We start from the raw sequence: 16,945 nt of genomic DNA on the forward strand, positions 1-16,945 counted from the left end.
TTTAGATTTAAAAAATACTTGTAGATACATTTGGTTGTGATGTTTCCCACTTGTAACTTGAACCACATATTAGCTAATGTACAAAGGTATATCCATGCAAACAACTCCAAGCTAGTTCTCCCTCTTGCCCCAAGGTATATGGAGGACAATGTTCTAGCCATTGGCTGCAGGGGACCATGGTCCCTACTCCGGCTTTCCCAGCCTGGGCCTAGAAGGGAGAAAGGCAGCCCCAACCCAAGGATCATGGTGCTTCTGATTCCCCGTGGTCAAGCTTTATTGCCACGAGATCACTAATGACTTATACCTTGTGTTTTTATTTTGTCTGTTGGTGCTTGCAAAAATGTCAATGAAACAGGTTTTTCTGGCAGGCAAGTACTGATTTTTATCTCTTTAACTGTCAGTATTACTATCACTTATTTTTTAGTGTCAGAAAACAGTCTCCAGGTCTAAGCTGCTTGAGTCAAGAGTGGATTGATCCAACGGTAGGAAACGCCTTTGAAAGGAAAATTCTCCACCACTTCTGCGGGACATTGGACAGGCAGAAACCTATGGGTGACCTGACTGTCATGGAGCCTGAAGACTTTGATTCCGAGGACAAGGAGATGTTAAGCTGGGATATTAATGATATGAAACTGCCTCAGGTATGCACTTACATAAGAATCTGCCTTCAGCATTTGACTGTGAAGCCTTAACTTGCTAAAATCTGGAAGGAAATTGGTGAAGGTCCAACCTGGGTAAATTCCTCTCCTGCAGAGCTTCAGCTGGGCATCCAACTGAGGAACTTTTTTTTTTTTTTTAAGATTTTATTTATTTGCGAGAGAGAGAATGAGAGACAGAGAGCACGAGAGGGAAGAGGGTCAGAGGGAGAAGCAGACCCCCTGCCGAGCAGGGAGCCCGATGCGGGACTCGATCCCGGGACTCCAGGATCATGACCTGAGCCGAAGGCAGTCGTTTTTAACCAACTGAGCCACCCAGGCGCCCCCAACTGAGGAATTTTAAGAGGGGATGCCATGACCTAGAATTCGAGCGGGTTTTTACCTATCAGACACCACACCCTCCGCCCCACAACAGTTACAGACTGAAACAAAGGAAATGCTACTTCCCTTCTCTTTCAAAATTTGACTTGGCTTCTGTTGTACCCACCCTAGCTAGCCGGTAGAATAAAGTCCATGATAAGGTATTTGCCAATAGATTGACTCTGCACAGTGCACAAATTCCCATACAGTCTTATTTGCTATATAGTAATGGTTTTATTTTTTTATTTTTATTTTTTGAAGATTTTATTTATTTATCTGAGAGAGAGAGAGAATGAGAGAGAGAGAGCATGGTGGGGGCGGTCAGAAGGAGAAGCAGGGAGCCCGTTGCAGGACTCGATCCTGGGACTCCAGGATCATGCATGACCTGAGCCAAAGGCAGTCGCTTAAACAACTGAGCCACCCAGGTGCCCCAGTATAATAATGGTTTTAAATTAAATCTGTAACTGGAATGTGCAAATGATAGTGCTCTTATGGGATAGAGCAGCTCTTCTAGAACTTTTGTAAGTAATGCATTTCATATTTTCTTTACCTTCTTTTTTGGCATTTGACTTTTTAACTCTTTATTTGGTGGAAAATGGTAGTTGTTTAAAACTGACCTCCCCTGTCTCCCTTTTTGGCATTCAAAGGATGTGTTTTCTTTGGAAGTTGTTGGAAAGGGTGTTGGGAAGGCTGACTGGAGATCACCAGTACTGTGTAATGAAAAGGTCAAGCTAGTCGGCCTGATTCTGGGGAACAAGAAATTTGGATTTTCCAAGGCAGGGCAGAAGAAATGAGATTTCCACGGTCTTGATTTATAACCGCTCCAGATTTCATTCTAATGAAGACTTCCAGATCATTCCAAATTGCACTCTAGTGAAGATTTTCTTTCTTTTTTTTTTCAAAGATTTTATTTATTTGATAGAGAGAGACAGATAGTGACAGAGATAGCGAGAAAGAGCACAAGCAGGGGGAGAGGCAAAGGGAGAGGAAGAAGCAGGCTCCCTGTGGAGCAGGGAACCGGACGTGGGGCTCAATCCCAGGACCCTGGGATTGCAACCTGAGCCAAAGGCATACGCTTAACGACTGAGCCACCCAGGCACCCCGAAGATTTTCTTTTGTTTCTCTTAAATTCCTGCCTACGTTACCTCTCAGTAGATCTTGGAAGAGCTGGAAGACACAAAGCACACCCTGCTTTCCACTCAGTGAAGGTGGTTAAATAAACCAGAGCTGAATCATATAAATATCTATTGTAGGGATTTGTCCTTATAGTTGCTCTTTTTATTTTTTTAGATTTTATTCATTTGAGAGAGAGAGAGAGCATGAGCAGTAGGGAGGGGCAGAGGGAGAGGGAGAAACAGGCTCCCTGCTGAGCAGGGAGACCCATGCAGGGCTCTATCCCTGGATCCCCGGGATCATGACCTGAGCCACCCAGGTGCCCCTTTATGGTTGCTGTTAATTGGTTTATGATTGTTGTAGCTGTTTTAGGGGAAACTTTAAGGTACATTTTAGTTATACCTGGCTCAGGGGCCTATATTGCTGCCTATTCCTAATTTCATGATTGTAGCTCACAAGTAGCTGCTGGATAACCTAAACATCAAGAGTAGAAATAAACAAGTACAAGGAAGATTCGCAGTTTCGCATCCTAGAGCAGGGGTTTTAATGGGGTTTGAGAACCTTCTGAAATGGTGGGTAACACCGTGTACTAACATGCATTTTTTTCCGGGACAGAGGATCCATATCATTCATCAGATCTGTAGACAAAAGAAATGAAGCACCACTTCTCTGGAGGAAAACTCAGGGCTCATAAAAGTTCCAAAAACAAAAGCATTCACAGCTACCCAAGACATTAAATTCAGAAATTTACAACAAAAATACACAATGCAATTTTGAAAATGTATCATTTATAGTTAATCAAAAAGTTGAATTGCTCATGGAAATAACTCAAGTGCCCTTGTAAATAGCCCAGGGAAATGATTAGAAGTGCAGTGTCCCTTGGGGCACCTGGGTGGCTCAGTCATTTAGGCCTCTGATTCTTGGTTTTGGCTGGGGTCATGATCTCAGGGTTGTGAGATCGAGCCCCACGTCGAGCCCCGCGTCGGACTGCGCTGGGTGTGGAGCCTGCTTAAGATTCTCTGTCTGCGCCCTCCCTCCCTGCCCCCGCTCATGTGTACTCTTCTCTCACTGTCTCTCAAAAAAAAAAGGTGCCGTATCCCTTTAATATTTTCTAAGCAGAGACATCACCATCCTGATCTGGGTTTATGCTGGCTCTGGAATCGTATCAAGAACCAGTTGAGGTGAAAAATAAAAGGGTCTTGAAAAGATTTCCAAGCTAATTAGGTTGTGTATTTTGGGAGTATATCTGGTTGTGAGTATTACGAGGCCGAGACGTTGCACTGTATGGGGACAAAAGCCTGGCTTGGAATTCCAGTTCTGCCTCTTTTTAAACTGTAAAGCCTTAGGGAGTTGTTTACCCTTACTGAGACTCCCTTTCCTCTTCTGGAGATGAGGTGGTTGCACTCACCGGCCTAGGATTCTGTGACCTGAGATTAGGAAGGCAGCCTGCCTTCTGGAACTTTCCGCCCCGTGCTAACACAATACCTGGCATATATTAACAGCAGTGGATCAATGTGGAATTCATTAGCGGGTGGCTCCACTGCTTAGAATCTGTTTGGCTCTCAACAAAAGGATTTTAAGTCTCCGTTACCTCCTCGGTAAAAGGAAAATAGTGATTCCTTATGCAAGCTGCTTAGAACAGTGTTTCCCAAAGTATGTTCTGCAGAGTACAAGTGACGCGGTCTTTTTGTCGGTACCATAGAGAAAGAAAAACAGAAACACTAGGTTCAACAAAGTTAAACAGAGTTCTCCGCTGCAGCCTCGGACACTTCCATCCGTGTGTGTGTTGGCGGTGCTCCCAAGAGGAGGCTTGTCAGGCACTGCGGCTCTGACTTGTTTTTGACCCTGGAGCTCTCTCTTTGGAGGCCCTCAGGCGATTAATGTTCCTCAGACTACCTGCTTGGGCACCAAAAAAAATGTGGTTTGAAGGATCAAATGCAATTGCTTGTTATTGTTGTAAATGTCACACAAGGAATTTAGAGTTTGTTTTTCATAATTCTGTGTTCTTGCCAGGATGACTACTTCCGCAACGTGTAGGCAAATTCTGGCAACTTGTAGACCCATTTCTTTCCTGCTAATCCACTCACATGCTTCAAGTTTCAAGATGGGCCCCTGAATGCTGATTGCATGTCCCATTCCCTAAAATTCCATAGCCCCTTATACATCTCAGACATGTCACGATTTATGGGCTAATTTTTGGCAACAGTGAATGCTGATATCTTCATTAAGACATCAAGCATTTCATGGGGCGCCTGGGCGGCTCAGTCGGTTAAGTGTCTGACTCTTGATTTCAGCCCAGGTCATGACCTCAGGGTTGGGAGGTCGAGTCCCGCACTGAGCACAGAACATGCTTGGGATTCTCTCTCTCCCTCTCCCTCTGCCCCTCCCCTGCGTGTGTGCTCTCTCTCTCAAATAAATAAATTAAATTAAAAAAAAAAAAAGGACACCAAACATTTCCGAGTGACTAGAATGTGCCAGACACGACAGCAAGCTCTGGGGATACAGGGACCATTAAGCTATGATGACTTCAGTGGAAGGGCTCATGATCTTCTGGGCAAATGGAGGAAGGTCCATGCCTGCACGGAGAACCTGGGTCATGCAGAAAAATGCTGGAGGTCCTTGCAAGAGGAAGTATGTAATTCAGCGTGCCTTGGACATGGGAAGCAAGGCAGAGCTTCTGGCAAAGGGCTTTCTCGGAGCAGTGCCTTGTAAAATGTAAAAGGATTAGGGCAGGGAAAGGGAGCAAACAAGACCATCAAAGCAGAGCAGGGCACCAGAGTCCAAAGGCTATTCAGCCTCTACGTTTGACGGAGTTTGTGCACAGGCATTCAGCAGGGACAGCAGGGAGATGGGAGAGGCAACTGGCTGGAAAGGTGCTTTGGAAGCAGCGTATCCCAAGAGGATTTATTTTCTAGGAAGCTGGCAGCCATCAGGCTTTTGGGGTGGGACAGTGTCATCATTGGATCTGGGGCTCAGAGTCCACTTGCCCTGACTAAGCCATCCCTCCCCTCTATTTGCTTCATGTGGGCTTCTTCCTCCTTTCAGCTGCATGTTATATCTCTATAAATCTTCCTTTCACTTGTTTCTGGTCCCTCCTCTAACATGTGGTTATTTTGACACCCTTTCCCCGTAATCCAGCCCCCAGGGAGCCAGCCCTGATCCACAGGCACTCAACTTACTCAAAACAACCACTGATAAAAATCTCTATTCCAGGCCAACGTACACCAGTTTGCTTTCCCTTTTTATTCCCCTTAAATTACATTTTCATCTTAAAGATGCAAATATAATTGCTTTAGGGTTTGCTTGGCCCAAGCAGCAAATGTCTGGTGTTGGTTTAGTCTTCCCTACATTAAAAATGTTTATTACAAGTTCCTGGAAAGGGTCACAATCTTCATTAATACTGTAACTCTTGACAGCCTTGAATACCTAAGAAAGTGCTTTTTTTCTTTTTCTTGTTGGAAAATTGGGGAGAGAATCACTCCTTTTTCTTCCTAAGTAGTACCCACTTCAGCAGGGCACAAAGAGCACCTGCTCTGTTCCTAACACCAGCCAGTTTCTCTGAGTACAAGTACAGAGTGTTCCAAAAGCACCACAGCAGACAAACCCTGAATCATTTTGTTCCTAAGCATGAGTAGTTTTCAGATTAAACCTGTGGCCAGGGGTGCCTGGCTGGCTCGGTCAGTAGAACATGCAACTCTTGATCTCAGGGTTATAAATTCTAGCCCCATGTTGGGCATAGAGCTTACTTAAAAAAAAAAAAAAAATCCATGGCCAAAGCCACACCAAGACATTAACTCTCAAAATTCCAAGGTTTAAGTACATTCTTTTATAGAGAAAAGATTAAAAAAAATATACACATGCTAAACATAAATACAGGTCAACCTAAAACCTGCTGAGTCAACCACAAAGAAGCCATGTCTCCAATTAGTTAATTCCTGGACCATGATTTTAGCCAGCAAGGTTGACTTGGCCTCAAAGTTATAAGTGAAGGTGAATCTTTGAGCTCTTTCAGTGAGTTCATGTGGGTAAATGTAAATCACAATGAGCCAGAAGGAGTAAGTAGATGTGTCTTGGTGCTAAAGAGCTAACAGGTAAACCAGATTCTGGATTTCTTGCAATTATTATCTGCCTGCATGATCAGGTCACATTGTTGTTGGTCTGACAGGTACATCTATGATTTTGTCCTCCTTGGCGGTGTTCCCCTTGATCTCAAGGTCATTTGAACTTCCTGGGACAGCCCCACCTATATTGGGCTCCCTTGGTCATTGAATCCCCACTACTGGAGCCAGAATTATTCTGCCACCCCGTGCTCCTGGTGTGATGGGGTGGGGACATTACTGCATCTGTGGTAGGAGAAACTCTTCTGGGTGCCTGCCGGAAGATCCCTTGTTTAGCTGGGTAGAGTGGAAAAGGGAAGGAAGAAGAGTAGAGAGAGGCAAGCGATGGAGAGTTTGGAAAACTGGAGTACCCCGGCCCACCTTAGTGTTGTCTGAGCAAATAAGGACATTTTTGTTTTGAATTTTGACGCTTTAACAAAGGTAAGAAATTGCAGTATTAGCCTAAGGAATCACTCTTGAGTTAACTCAAAAGCATTTTGTTGAGTTGAATTTCTTCCTTTGATAACACTTGGAGTTTGTTTCTAGTTGACCCAGAAGAGATAAGTTCCTGAAAATGTGTATAGATACCAAAACGCTGGTTGAATTGTTTTTTCTGTGTTCCATAAGTAACATCTCATTTTCTCCCTCTATCTGATTTGCTTAAAGGTGTATCTGTTTGCTCTCCCTGTTTTGTTTGGAAACATTTATTTATAAAGAATTAAGCTATTCCTAGCATTAAAGAAAACCCGCAGATAATTGCTTTATATGAGAGTGGATTGTATTCTACATGAAATCAATTTTAATATAATAACATGGTAATGTAAGTGTTTTTGATACCTTATTTTAAAATTTTCATTTTATTAGTTTTATGTAATAATATATATTTAATTTTTAAGGGACCCTATTAGAACTTTAAGTAGTTAAGTAAAGCAGAATAAGGAAGGTTGGGTGCTCTGGGATTCCATGGAGTTGCAAAGATTTTGAGTGAGTTAGAGGATTAGGTCTCTTAGTAAAAAAATTACAGAAATCATAGAAATGTTAATTAAAACCCCAGTGATGTTACCCATGAGATTATAAAATATAAATTCGTTAGATTTACCTGTTGGAAACCTGAAGAATATTCCCTTTAAATTATAAACTTCTTAACTGAGAGGAAAAACAAAGTTACTCATGAAAAGTTAGAAATTAAAATAAACACAAGATCAGAAAAGAAGAAAATATTTTATGGAGATCTGCTAAACAAGATTAAGAAATGATTATTCTTCCTTTTCAAATGTTACCTCTCTGGTGCCTTGAATTTACAAGGCTTTCAGAAATCACTATCATTCATTTGACACCTGGGTTCCTTTGCATTATGGGAATCTGGGTTTTGTCTTACTTTCAATGTCAAACGTTGTCGAAGATTCCACTAAGCATTCAAATCTCAAAAGATTGGGCATAGAGAAGAGCTTGATAAGAACACATTTACGCCTAGGAATTTTCTCAAGTTAATACTTTGTCAAAATTATTACTGATGGGACTGGAAATGTAGCCTGCCAGTGAAGAGGCTGCTGGGGGAGAAAAAAAAAAAGCTTAAAAGATGGTCAAACGTAGGGACACCTGGCTGGCTCAGTCAGAAGAGCATGCAACTCTCGATCTGGGGATCTCGGGTTCAAGCCCCACACTGGTATAGAGGCTACTAAAACAAAACAAAACAAAACAAAACAAAAAAAAACAAACTTAAAGAAGAAAAAAAAGACAGTCAAATGTAGAAAATATTATAAGCCCTGGGGCACCTGGCTGGTTTAGTAGATTGAGAATGTGACTCTTAATCTCAGGGGCATGAGTTCAAGCCCCACATTGGGTGTGGCACCTACTTAAAAAATAAATAAATAAAATATTTCTTAAAAAGAAAAGAAAATACTGTAAGCCCTAAAACAAACCTCAACAATGTTAAAATAATTGAAAATACAGTGTTCTCCAACTGTAGTGGAACCAAACTAGAAATTAATGGTGAAAGGCAATAGGAAAATCTGCAAATACATGGGAACTATAATTCATAAGTCAAAGAGGAAGCTTCAAAGGGAGATCAAAATAATACATTAAACTGAGAGAAAACTGGGGGAAAAAAAGACGGTGGAGATAATTTCTTCCTCTGAACATCTGAGACACTCACATACACCTTCCCCTCCTCCTGGTTCGTGGGATTAATGGCACTGACCAGCCTGCAGGGCCCCCTCACCTTGAAAATGAAAATCTCCGCTTTTCTTCGAGTCTGTTGCCCTTGTCTCTGCTACCCTGGCAGCTGTGCTTTGTGTTTGAGTTCTTGAAATGCACCAGGCGGTTTTTACAATCCAAATTGTTAAAGGTCCACGTTTTAGCATTTTAACCTGCATTTTTCTTTTTTCAGAAGATAAAATATTATGCTTCCCATGGCCTTTCTGTGACCACAGAAAACAAGAGGGCATTGTTTAGAGCCTTAGGTCAGAAGGAAAAGAACAGAAGAGAAGGGGGGGGGGGGGGGGGGGGGAAGAAGCAGGAAGGGGGCTGCCTGAGATGAATCTTACCAGATAGTCAATATTTTCAGTGTTATGGGCCATCCAGTCTCTGCTACAATGACTCGGCTCTGCTCTGAATGAGCATGGCTGTGTTCTAATGAAACTTTATTTACCAAAAAAAAAAAAAAGGCAGTGGGCTGGATTTGACCCATGGGCCCTACGTTGCAGACCCCAGCTCTTAACTGTTAACTAGCACTACCTCTACCTCACTTATGGTTCCTCAGATCCACCTCAGTTCCCACGACATGCCATTCAAATGGCAACTATCATTGTATCAGAATTTACAACACATCTGGCTCTTCATGGTACTTTTTTGAAGAATATTTTATCACTATGTCCGTTTTGGAGAAGAGCAAAATGAGGCTTCAGAGATAGGCTGAGGTTTCAGAGCCTCTCTAGTCAGAGATAGAAATGAGGCTTCTCTCACTTGCCCAGAGTCTCATGTTACAAAGTTCTTTGGCACGTTTTAAACTTGAAATCTAACTCAATAAACACCAACTTCCCCGTGCTGCCCTTCCATCCTCATATTGATGTTTTCTCTTTTCCTTCTAAATTGTCTCCCTCCCCCAATATTCTATGCCTGGCTTTCTTGTTGGGGAATCAAAAGAAAGGCACCCTGATCTCTCCTTCTGGACCTTCTAGAATCTTCTCTCTGACCTTCTAGAATCTTCTTGATGAAAAATGTTCTTTTATGATGCCTGGTCTCTAGAGGGTGTGGGGATGGACACAACCTAAGTTTGAGTATGGAGACTGCTTAATGATTGTCGTTCTTGAGAATGAAGCAGGAACTGTCAAATGCAGGATCTATACACCAAAGGGCCTAAGGAACATGAGCCTCAACATCAATGACTAACATTTATTGAGAGCTTATTCCATGCTAGGTGCTGTGCTAAGTATTTTTTATATATTATCATATTCTCAGAACCACACTTGGTTCTCATTATCCCTATTCTACAGATGAAGAAACAGAAGCACAGAAAGCCCAACAACAAAGGATTGATTGTACTGGTGATCTTTTTAAGGAGAGCTTAGATGTTCACGCACAGGGAAGAGTGCCAGTGCTAGGCAAGAACATAGAACTTTCCAGCCAAAGTAAACTCTTCCTTCCCCCTGCCTTGTTGGAGGCCCGTGGATCTAGAAGTAGAGAAAAAGGAAGAAGATCTCCCCAGGGGAGAAAGTGGCTGTCAGAACCCTCCCAAACCCGGGCTCTCCAGTTTTCCCACTGCTAACCCCGGTGACTGCATAAACCCTTCGCCTTCCCAATAGGGTAACTACAGTGTGGTATGAGACATTATCTCACTACCCTGCCACAGTGTTTTCCACTGTGATTGTGTAAGAGCACAATCATCTTACTTCACCCTCAAAAATTCTTTGTGAGAAATGGTCAGTAAGTCTTCTCACCAAGGGCTAGAGAAACATCAGTGGGGTAGAACTCAGGGGAAAGGGGGCACTGAATGACAACTCAGCTTGGTCCGGGGAGCAAATGTCCCATAGACTCAACAGTCCTCTTGCTCAGCGCTCAGATCCCGCTGCTGGAATGAAACCCTGGTTGGTCTTTGCCAAAGGTCTCCACAGCTCTTGGGTGCCAAAGCAAGCTTCACATCTGTGAACAGTTGTGTTGTTTTTATTTTTTAAGATAGTATTTATTTGAGAGAGCGAGAGAGCGTGAGAGGGGGGGGAGAGGGAGAGGGAGAAGCAGGCTCCCCACTGAGCAGGGAGCCCAACGCGGGGCTCGTGCCCAGGACCCTGCAATCGTGAACTGAGCCGAAGGGCCGAAGGCAGATGCTTAACCCACGGAGCCACCCAGGCGCCCCACAGTTGTGTTTTCTCGCTTAAATTATAGCGATATTCTTTGTGTTTCTATCAGAATGTGAAAAAGACCGACTGGTTCCAGGAATGGCCAGATTCCTATGAGAAGCACATCTACAGCTCAGAGGACAGGAATGCGCAGCGACACCTGAGCAGCTGGGCCATGCGCAACACCAACAACCACAACTCACGCATCCTCAAGAAGTCCTGTCTGGGCGTGGTGGTGTGCGGCCGAGACTGCTCCGCCGAGGAGGGGCGGAAGATCTACCTGCGACCTGCCATCTGTGACAAAGCCCGGCAGAAGCAGCAGAGTGAGTAGGGTCAGCCTCCTCACCCTCCAGTATCTGCCCTGTGGTTCCTCTGTGCCCAGGGCACCCGCCAACAAAGCTGCTCCCTTGGGTTAAGGCACCTGACTCAAGGCCTCTGTTCAAAAGCAGATGCGTCACTTAGGGGACTCACATTAGGTCCTCAGTGCACCCACATAAAGTCTAGGAGAACGTTGGGTTTTTTTGTTTTTTTTTAAAGATTTTATTTATTTATTTGACAGAGAGCATAAGTAGGCAGAGCCACGGGCAGAGGGAGAGGGAGAAGCAGGCTCTCCGCCGAGCAGGAAGGCTTGATCCCAGGACCCTGAGATCATGACCTGAGCCGAAGGCAGACGCTTAACTGACTGAGCCACCCAGGTGCCCCTAGGAGAACGTTGTTGATCACACTTGCCACTTGACATCTTGGGGAACGCCCCCCTCCCCCCAGGAGCTCAGTGAATGCTTTGGTCTGGAGTGGGAGCATTGGGACGAAGTTTGAGATTAGACTCCATTCCGTGCCATTTAGGTCCATACCATAATCATGTTCATTTTGTTTCTCTTTATCACGTTCATCACATTGTGAAACAGCTACATCCAGCATTCCCCATGCCTTGCTCACTTCAGACCTCAAGTTACTTCATGTTCTTTCCTTGTAAGCCGTCTTGAAAACTTGCTCTCAGGAGAGGCTCTGGTCTCGGTCATTTACAACTTAATGAGAATTTAGGGGCTGTGCGCTTTCTCTCCTGTGACTTGGCTCCTTGACCCTTAATTCTAATTGTGAAGTGAAAGAATTCTGTCCTCTTCTCTACAAAGAATTTCAAGTCTCAGTAACTAATACGGAGGGAGGGATTTTCTGCTCAGGAGAGCTCTCCCTTGACCTGTGAAATCGCCCACTCTGTAGGAGACCACTTCGTCTACCCCTGTCACCCCTGTGTGAGACTGGTCTGGGACGCGTTGATGGCCAGGCCTCCTCGGGTCAAAGGCAATGCCCAGTGGAAGGGAGCCCATAGCACTGTGCCCAGGTCCATTCTCTGCCATCCTGGAGTCAGGTGCAAACTGCCAGGACTCAGTTGGCATGGTCACCTGCCTGTGCTCTCTTACAGGGAAACGCTGTCCCAACTGTGACGGGCCTCTGAAGCTAATTCCTTGCCGAGGCCATGGGGGCTTCCCGGTCACCAACTTCTGGAGGCACGACGGACGCTTCATATTCTTCCAGGTTGGATTTGGTTAGAGTTCTGAGATGCCACTTCTCTTTAATTCAGGAAGTGTGTACAGAGCACAGGGGGACGTTTCGTACAGGAGATGGGCAGGGGAACGTACTAACCCTGAGCCGCGCTCTGGGCAAGCAAATGTCTGCACCCGCGCCTCCGCGGAGGCGCCAAGCACTGGAGCCCCAGGAGGGGACGGGCTCCCTGGGGGAGGCAGCTGTCAGGAATCTGATCACACTCAGGCTAGCACAGTGCTGCGGCATGTGGTTGGCTTCGGCAGACCCGAGGCTGAATACCGGCTCTGACCTCTCACCAGCTCTGTAAACCTCAGCACGTGACTGGACTCCCCTGAGCCCCAGTTTTACATGAGACGTGGATATGAAGAAGTACTTGAGGGGGCGGTCGTATAAACGGGATAAAGCGTGGCCTTTGATGGCAGACTGCCTGGGTCTGGATCAGTGGCGTGCTGGTCAACCAGCCCTCCAAAAAGAAAATGTCCCGATTGCTAGGGTGGGCCAGCATCTGTGATAACAACAGTTCCCGCCATGGCTCCTCTCCAGCTACCAGCCAGCTCCCAGAATTCCCAAATGCCCTATAGTTGGCTCTCAGCTTGGCCAGCTAGCTCCAGCATCCTTTGAATCCTGGCTCCCCACTCACTCAAGGGGGGCAGGGGGAGGAGGTTGCCCGGCTGGTGGAGTCTCCCCATGCTTCGTTTTCCTACTCTGGAAGCTGGGGCAGTAATAATGGTGGCATGACTGATGGCGGTGCCGAAGAGTCGGTGAGATCATGTGTTCGTTGCAGCCTCCTCCACATACCGTAGGAAGCACTTCGTGTCACTTCTTATGGTTGTGAGTATGACTTCGCCAAGTGGGCGAGGGGCACCATGGACAAAGACAGGCAGGAAAGCACATGATGGGCTGAAGAGGTTTATGCAGTCTTGTGCCAGTCATCAATAGCAACACCCAGGGCAGGGCACAGGGTAAAACTTAGCACACTGTGAGGTACAATCTTGCTATTTATTTTACCTCCTTGTCTCCTGTAAGTCAAAGGGAGAGCACGATCATCCAAAACCAGAAACCAAACTGGAAGCTGAGGCAAGAAGAACAATGAAGAAAGTACACACGGCATCTGCCTCTGTCCCCTTAAAGCTGAAGGAGAGCCCAGAGACAAAGGTAACCTGTCGTCCTGTGTGTTCAAAACATATGGCGACTCACCACCCCTGGGGTGGGGGCAATAAACATCCCTGGTCCCTTCCCCACCGACAAAGGAGGTCAAAATCATCCCATCTGGCTCGTCTACAAGGCAGCATCCCCCAGAGAAAAGAAATGGAATCTGGGGTTTTCCTTTTAATTTCTACCATCTTTGTAGCATGCTCTCAAATGCTCTTAAACTCCATATAATTTTAGAAACATCTTCCCTACTACAATTACAAGGAGAGACTTGGATTAGTACTTAACCTCTATTTGGCACTTTATATTTTGGTTCAGATATGAACCTAAAATGGTCTCCACAGAATATTAGCCTTGTGTTTTAAAATGTTTTTTCCAAAATTTCCATTCTTCCCCTAAATAGATAAAGCACACTCTACCAAGATGAAATAACCAGGAAGTTTCTGAAAACACTGGACACCTGCAGTGTTGGGGGTTGGAGAGGCCAAACTGTGATGTGAAATTTATGGCTTTATGGGCATCAAACCATAGGTTTGTGGGTTTGTCTGCTTAATAGTGATGCTAATTCCTGTATTTTACTACTGCTCAGTGCTCCGCATTTCATGAGGACAGAGATGGAGCCAGTTCATCCCTAGAGGTTCTAAATGTGTCTTACGTAGAAAAAAAATGTCATTTGGGTCTGTTAATAGGGACATGTGAGCCCCTGAAACCAAATGGCTGGTTCCTCATCCCTTCTCACAGCCCTGGGACAAATTGAAGGGCATTTCCTCCCACTCACTCTACCTGGTCATAGTCTCTCTACCCCCACCCTCGTTACAAAACAAGCAGATCACTTAATTCTCAACCAGCTTCTTTCCCTGTGAATAACTGGAAAGTAATACGCTTCCTTTATTTATAGAAATAAATTTACTACTTCATATCCTAGAGGTCCTATTTATGCTTTAACAAAATCCCCATGAGCTCGGAGAAAAACAACAACAACCCTAGTCTCTCAGACTGAAAACAATGCTAAAAAATAGAAAAGTCAAGAAAGAAAATGATGTGTGTGTGTTTGTGCATGCGTGTATGTGTGTGTGTTTGTGCATGTGTGTGTGTGTGTATGAGAGACTGAGTGAGCGAGCAAGACAGAGATCCACTGAGAGTTATACTGAGTATAATAGAAATCCTTGAAGCTGTAGTTTGATTTTTCTTTTTTTTTAAAGATTTTATTTATTTATTTGAGAGAGAGAGAGAATGAGAGACAGAGAGCATGAGAGGGAGGAGGGTCAGAGGGAGAAGCAGACTCCCTGCCAAGCAGGGAGCCCGATGCGGGACCCGATCCCGGGACTCCAGGATCATGACCTGAGCCGAAGGCAGTCGCTTAACCAACTGAGCCACCCAGGCGCCCAATGATTTTTCTTAAATAGTCTCTTACAAAGGCAGTTACCATATCAGATTTGTGTTTGAAGATGAAACATTTTAAACACACGCACTCTGCTCAGAGTCAAAAGAGTAAGAGTAACTCAGCTCTTACTGGTTAGTAGGCTTTACAGTGGAAATGGACGCAACCTTTGATTCTTTCAGGCTTCAAGTGCTTGTGGTGAAACCGTGCTGTGCATTTGTGCTTCAAGTATGTAAGGAATGAGGAAAATCAGAGCGCTTATTTGTACAGAGTAACTCTGGGTGCCTGTGGTAGTTGTGTCAATTTGCTTAACTTATTAATGTGAGCTTTTCGCTTTCCTTTCTAGTCTCTTCCAGGTGAAACCCAAAGTTGGGGAAGTTTACCTTTAACTTGGTCTTTCCAGGAAGGCGTTCAATTGCCCGGTAGTTACAGTGGACGTTTAATAGCTAACACTCCCCAGCAGAAGTCACTGAATGATTGCTTATTCTTCTCCAAGAGCTATTGCTTGGGGGGAACCACTGATCTGGCAGACCCCACTTCCACCTTGGGCCCCACTAAGCTCTATGAGAAATGCAAACTGTCCAGTAGTTGGATCTATAATAGTGGGGACCTGCTTCATCCTGTTTCTGGAGTCTTCTCTGACTACGATGATCAGCAAACATGGAATAAAAACACTGCTTTGGGGAGACATTCTCTTAATGACAACTGTTGTCCCAGTTATCCTTTCCCTCTGACCAGCTGGCCTTACGACTTCTCCCCTTCCCAGAACTCTGCAGAACCCTTTCCCCAGCAGATTCCAGTGGAGCCACCTGCGGCCGAAAGTAGCTGTCGCCCCTTATGGCCAAACCCAGGGGGTGATCTTTATGAAGAGAAGATGCATGTGGATTTTAACAGCTGCTACCCTTCTACCACATGCCACTCACCTCAGGAAGACCCTTTTCTCCTTACCTACACCTCCCATCCCCACCATCAATACTCATTGGCAGGCAAGAGCCGCAAGTGGGATTTTGATGAAGAAATGAGGGGCGTGGGTTTGGATCACTACAACAATGAAATGCTTCTAAACCTCTGTCCTTTAAGATGATCCAAATCTAAAACCTTGTACACTATTAGCAGAGATGGAATTTAGTGCAGACACTCTGGAAAATAGTATGGAGGTTCCTTAGAAAATTGGAACTGCAGCAGCTTTCACAATAGCCAAAGAATGGAAACTACCTAAGTGTCCATCAACAGAGGAATGGATAAAGAAAATATGGTGTATGTGTGTGTGTATATATATATATACACACACACACATATATATATACACACACACATAGACAATGGACTATCACTCAGCCTCACAAAGCGAGGATATCTTAACCTTTGCTACAACATGGATGCACCTTGAGGGCATTATACTAAGTGAAATAAGTCAGACAGAAAAAGACAAATACCATGTGATCTCACATGTGGAATCTAAAAAAACCCAAACTCATAAAAACAGATCAGATTGGTGTTGCCAGAGATGGGAGGTGGGGAGGGGTGGGGGGGAATTTGGTGAAGGCAGTTAAAAGATACAAACTTCCAGTTTTAAGATAAATTAAGTTCTGGAGATGTAATGTACAACATGATGACTCTGGTTAACAATATTGTGTTATATATTTGAAAGTTGCTGAGAGAGTAGATCCTAAATGTTCTTATGACAAGGGAAAAAGTTTGTAACTATGTGAAACAATGGACATTAGCTTATTGTGGTAAAAATTTGGCAGTATATACATATATCGGGTCATTACGTTGTACATCTTAAACTTATACAATGTTATATGTTAATTATATCAATAAAACTGGAAGAAAAAAAAAGATGACCCAGATTTTTTACAACCATTCAAAAAAAAAAAACTGTCTTTAGGAAATGGCTGAAAGAATTTCTTTGGGAAAGAGTTTTCAAAACATAACCACGGGTAAATCAGAACCATGGCGACAAGCAAAAGGCAAGACTTCCTCACACAAGTAATTTGGGTCCTCCTCCATTCCAGTCCTCCCATCCCTAGTGAGGAATGGAAACTTGTCTGGTCTGTGGCAGGAAATGTCCTCTGCTTTTTCTCCCTCCACATTACTTGGGGCTCTCAGCGCCTCCGCTGTAGTGTCTGTTACATTGTCCTTGAATCCTATCAAACAGCAGAGATGTGAAAAGCCCACCTACCTAGGATCTCACCTCTGCCTTCTGGGAAGCTGAAGCTGAAGCAACAGGGATAACGGGTAAAAGAGCTTCAGAGGTGTAGAAAGATGAAGATTCTACCACTGAGGTATTTAATGCGTTGCCTAGTA

The 16,945-nt window shown here is 44.5% G+C and overlaps 1 protein-coding gene across 1 annotated transcript; it reads left to right on the plus strand.

Annotated features, from left to right (window-relative positions):
* The first annotated feature begins 566 nt into the window (after nucleotides 1–566).
* GCM1 (glial cells missing transcription factor 1) lies at nucleotides 567–15,719 on the plus strand. Its single transcript, XM_021692111.1, has 5 exons — nucleotides 567–641; nucleotides 10,631–10,883; nucleotides 11,981–12,093; nucleotides 13,129–13,257; nucleotides 14,982–15,719. Exons 1-5 carry the CDS (start codon nucleotides 567–569, stop codon nucleotides 15,717–15,719), a joined length of 1,308 nt encoding a protein of 435 aa, XP_021547786.1.
* The last annotated feature ends 1,226 nt before the right edge of the window (nucleotides 15,720–16,945 follow it).

This window comes from Neomonachus schauinslandi, chromosome 8 (assembly GCF_002201575.2).
Source record: "Neomonachus schauinslandi chromosome 8, ASM220157v2, whole genome shotgun sequence".
Taxonomy (NCBI): Eukaryota; Metazoa; Chordata; class Mammalia; order Carnivora; family Phocidae; genus Neomonachus; species Neomonachus schauinslandi.

Excerpts from the sequence above, each read along its gene's own strand:
- GCM1 (XM_021692111.1), top strand. The coding sequence starts at position 567 with ATGGAGCCTGAAGACTTTGATTCCGAGGACAAGGAGATGTTAAGCTGG. Across the intron at positions 12,094-13,128 it reads GACGCTTCATATTCTTCCAG|TCAAAGGGAGAGCACGATCA; the intron begins GTTGGATTTGGT and ends GTCTCCTGTAAG. Across the intron at positions 13,258-14,981 it reads AGGAGAGCCCAGAGACAAAG|TCTCTTCCAGGTGAAACCCA; the intron begins GTAACCTGTCGT and ends TTTCCTTTCTAG.